Source organism: Galeopterus variegatus, unplaced genomic scaffold, assembly GCF_000696425.1.
Source record: "Galeopterus variegatus unplaced genomic scaffold, G_variegatus-3.0.2 Scaffold1830, whole genome shotgun sequence".
Taxonomy (NCBI): domain Eukaryota; kingdom Metazoa; phylum Chordata; class Mammalia; order Dermoptera; family Cynocephalidae; genus Galeopterus; species Galeopterus variegatus.
In genome coordinates this window covers 195,482-198,752 of record NW_007727941.1, presented here as the reverse complement: position 1 = coordinate 198,752, position 3,271 = coordinate 195,482, and the positions used below count along the sequence as shown (strand labels likewise).

Genomic DNA, 3,271 nt, shown 5'->3' with positions numbered 1-3,271 from the left:
AGCCGGTGATCCGCAACCGTTCTGTATGTGGAATCCTAACCCTCAGACGGGAGCGCCACCACGCTTCCCAAGCGGCGCACTATCCAGTGCGCCACTGGGCCGGCCCTTAAAGTGCATTTTTTGGCAGTATTGCCTTTTCACATAATTTAGAGAAATTCCTTTTGCTTTTACTAAAAAGATACATCTTTCTTTTTTTTCCTCAGTCATTATAATAGTTCTCTTTGTTGTTGGTGCTGTTGTAACAAGTTATCACGAAATTTTGTAGCTTAAAACAACAAAAATGTATTAGCTTATAGCTCTGGGAGTCAGAATTCTTAAATTATTTTCCCTAGGCTAAAATGAAGGTATTGGCAGGCCAGCGTTCTTTCTGTAGGCTTTAGGGAAAAGCTGTTTTCTTGCCTTTTCCAGCTTCGAAAGGCCACCTGTATTTTTTGGCCCATAGCCCCTTTGTTAACCTTCAAGTCAGCAGTGTTAGCACTTTTTCTCCTCTATGACCTCTGCTCCTGTCCTTGCATCTTTCCTCTGTTTAACTCTACTGTTCTATCATGTACGGATACTTGTGATTACATCAGGCCCACATGCATAAACCTGGGTAATTTTCCCGTCAAGATCCTTAACTTAATTACATCTGCAAAGCAAAGTCCCTTTTGTCGTATAAGGTAACGTATTCACAGGTTCCAGGGATTAGGACATGGACAACTTGGGTGGCCATTATTTAGCCTACCACATTTTGTTAGTGCTTATAGGAGTTTCCTTAGCAGATACATGAAGGAGCTTTGATTTGAATGTTTTAAATACAAACTACATCTAACTTTTCACCTATGAAGAATGATTACTAAGTGTGTACAACAATTGAATTTTATTTCCCATTCATAGTTTTTTAAAGTACTGAAGTATTTTTTTTAATATCTTCAGAGTATGAAAGAATTTTTATTTTGCTTGAAGAAGTGAAAGGACCTCTGGAGATAAAGAAACAGTTTGTTGAATTTACCATCAAGGAAGCTGCAAGGTAGGTATAAACAGGAACTCTTCAGTTTTTGGTTTTAAGCAGCAGGGCCCAATGCAGGACAGAGAGGAACAGGCTCTGCCTTACTTTTCTCAAACCTTGGTTCTCACTCAGAGTTAATTCTGTTTCCAAGGGTATTCAGATTGATATTATCTGAGTTCAACTCATTCATCCTTCTAGGCTTTCTGCAGTCTGAGGTGGGTTTGGGCTCTCGGTGGGCACTCTTGCTATTTGCTAAACCACATCTTTCCATGAGGAGGAATTTTATACTCCCATGTAGACTGTAAGCTCCACTTTGTATCCCACACAGTGCCTTTCACATCCTACGTGCTTTAAGTATCTTTTGGTTAATATATATATATATTTTTTTTATTTTCAGGTTTAAAAGACGAGTCTTAATTCAGTACCTTGAGAAGGTACTAGAAAAAATAGATTCCCACCGTCTTCCCAACAATATTAATCACATCAACAGCAGATCACCATGTTAATGCAAAAACCAGTGAGAATAAAGGACAAGTTTTCTGTGCTGTAAGATGAAATGGGATATTGTTGAAGCCTCTTAGAATGTTTGAGTCAAGGGAATTGCCTTCCAGAAGCTAAAAACAAGCAGTAGAGCTTTTTAATTTTATGATTATCTGGCAGTAAAATCTGGGCCTTTGCCTTAAGAATTTTCTTTGAAAGTATTAATTTTTTGTTTTATTGTTTCTTTTCCCAGTTGGGGAAGGTAATGTTATTAATTCAGTAGGCTGAATTCAGTAAACACTGCTGTCCCTACCACAAGTAATATGGGCTCACTCATTTGAACTTTACCATTCCAGAAATTTTCAGAGTGACTAAGGGCCACCTGCAAGTGGAGCACTACTTGGTGCTCTTACTATGTCCTTTAGAAAGAACAGGTGTACAGAATCGAAGTGGTCATCTTATGTGTGCTGAACAAAGTGTTCAACAATTCCTAGTTGTGCCTTTTAAACCATGCAATATTCAGGATAGTTTGAATCAAAGAGTAAGAAGCTGCTATTCGGGTAACTTATTTCTCTGTGGGAAGGGGCAGGGAGAGTCACCAAACAATCTACCTCCAAATCTCTTCTATTTTTGTCTAGAGACATTACAAAGTACACCTGAGGCTGCCCTAACCTCTGACATTTGTTCTTGGATGTGATGACAGAAAGTCTTCAGGTGGACTTACACATTCTGTGCTTTGGAAGCACTGAAAGAAAAAATAATGTATTTCCTTTAATGTTTATACAAAACTTTATATGGAGCAGTATTGTTTTGTTTGTATAAATTCGCAAAAATTTAAGTGTACAAAGAGATTTTGACTTTGTGTATATAAAATAAATCATTTTATTGATTTTCACAAGTCCATTAATGCTAGAGAAATTTCTAGTTGTATGTTTTTTGTGATCTGTTATTCTTTACATTAAAAGGTGTACACTAGTAAACAAATTATGATGTTAATATAAGGACTTAAACTTCATCGCTTATAGAACTGACTGATGTTAGTTAAAATAGCAGAGTAGAGTATCCTGGGGGCCAGTCCCTCCAAAGAAACACTGAAAACACCAGGGAAAAAATGTCAGAATCATATTTATTGGTATTCTGGAATATAGACAAAGGTTTATAGCAACCAAACAAATGCAGAATCAGGAGAAAAGCCATTGAAACATGGTAGGAGAGCTTTGTGGCATTTCAACTTACCTTTGCCCCATCCCATTCTGGCATAATGGTGGTTTTGAAGATTACAGCCTGCATTCCAAGTATAGGTTCCTAATTCTAGAGGGAGGAGAGCAGACCTTATTCCCAAGGAATTGTGTTTGTCTGTTTGAACTTGTCTGGGAGCTCCCTCTACTGACACAAGGGAATTAATTGCTTTTGTTTCACCTAACTAAACCCTCTCAGGGTAGACAAGCAGCTATGTGGAGGACATTCCTCAAAAACATTTAAAGGTAAATGAACAAGTTTCTGCTGCCTGAGGAAAATGGTAGACATGCCAAAAGCCTGGGAGGAAAAGTTGGAAAGTCAAATATTGTGGACGATAGGATATTTAAAATTCTCCTATGTATGAGGGTACTTCAAAAAGTTCACAGAAAGACTTGTATTATCTATTAATTGTATTTTTCTGCAAACTTTTCCAAGTACCCTCCTATACCAGGATATCTAGAAAACCATTGCATGCCCAGGGCAGGACTCATATCCAGAAAAGACCTGAGAAGACCATAAGATTTTACCTCTGGCTGATTTTCAGACTCAGCACAAGCAGGAAGT

General features: G+C 37.9%; 1 protein-coding gene across 3 annotated transcripts in view; it reads left to right on the top strand.

Moving 5' to 3' along the window:
* The window catches only part of DDX26B (DEAD/H (Asp-Glu-Ala-Asp/His) box polypeptide 26B), a 57,442-nt gene extending 55,062 nt beyond the window's left edge, over positions 1 to 2,380 (top strand). For all 3 annotated transcript variants that reach the window (XM_008579202.1, XM_008579205.1, XM_008579204.1), the window contains 2 exons: positions 916 to 1,009; positions 1,386 to 2,380. In XM_008579202.1, the coding sequence (XP_008577424.1) occupies positions 916 to 1,009; positions 1,386 to 1,494 (203 nt within the window). In that variant the 3' untranslated portion in view covers positions 1,495 to 2,380. The remainder of the gene's footprint in view (positions 1 to 915; positions 1,010 to 1,385) is intronic.
* The last annotated feature ends 891 nt before the right edge of the window (positions 2,381 to 3,271 follow it).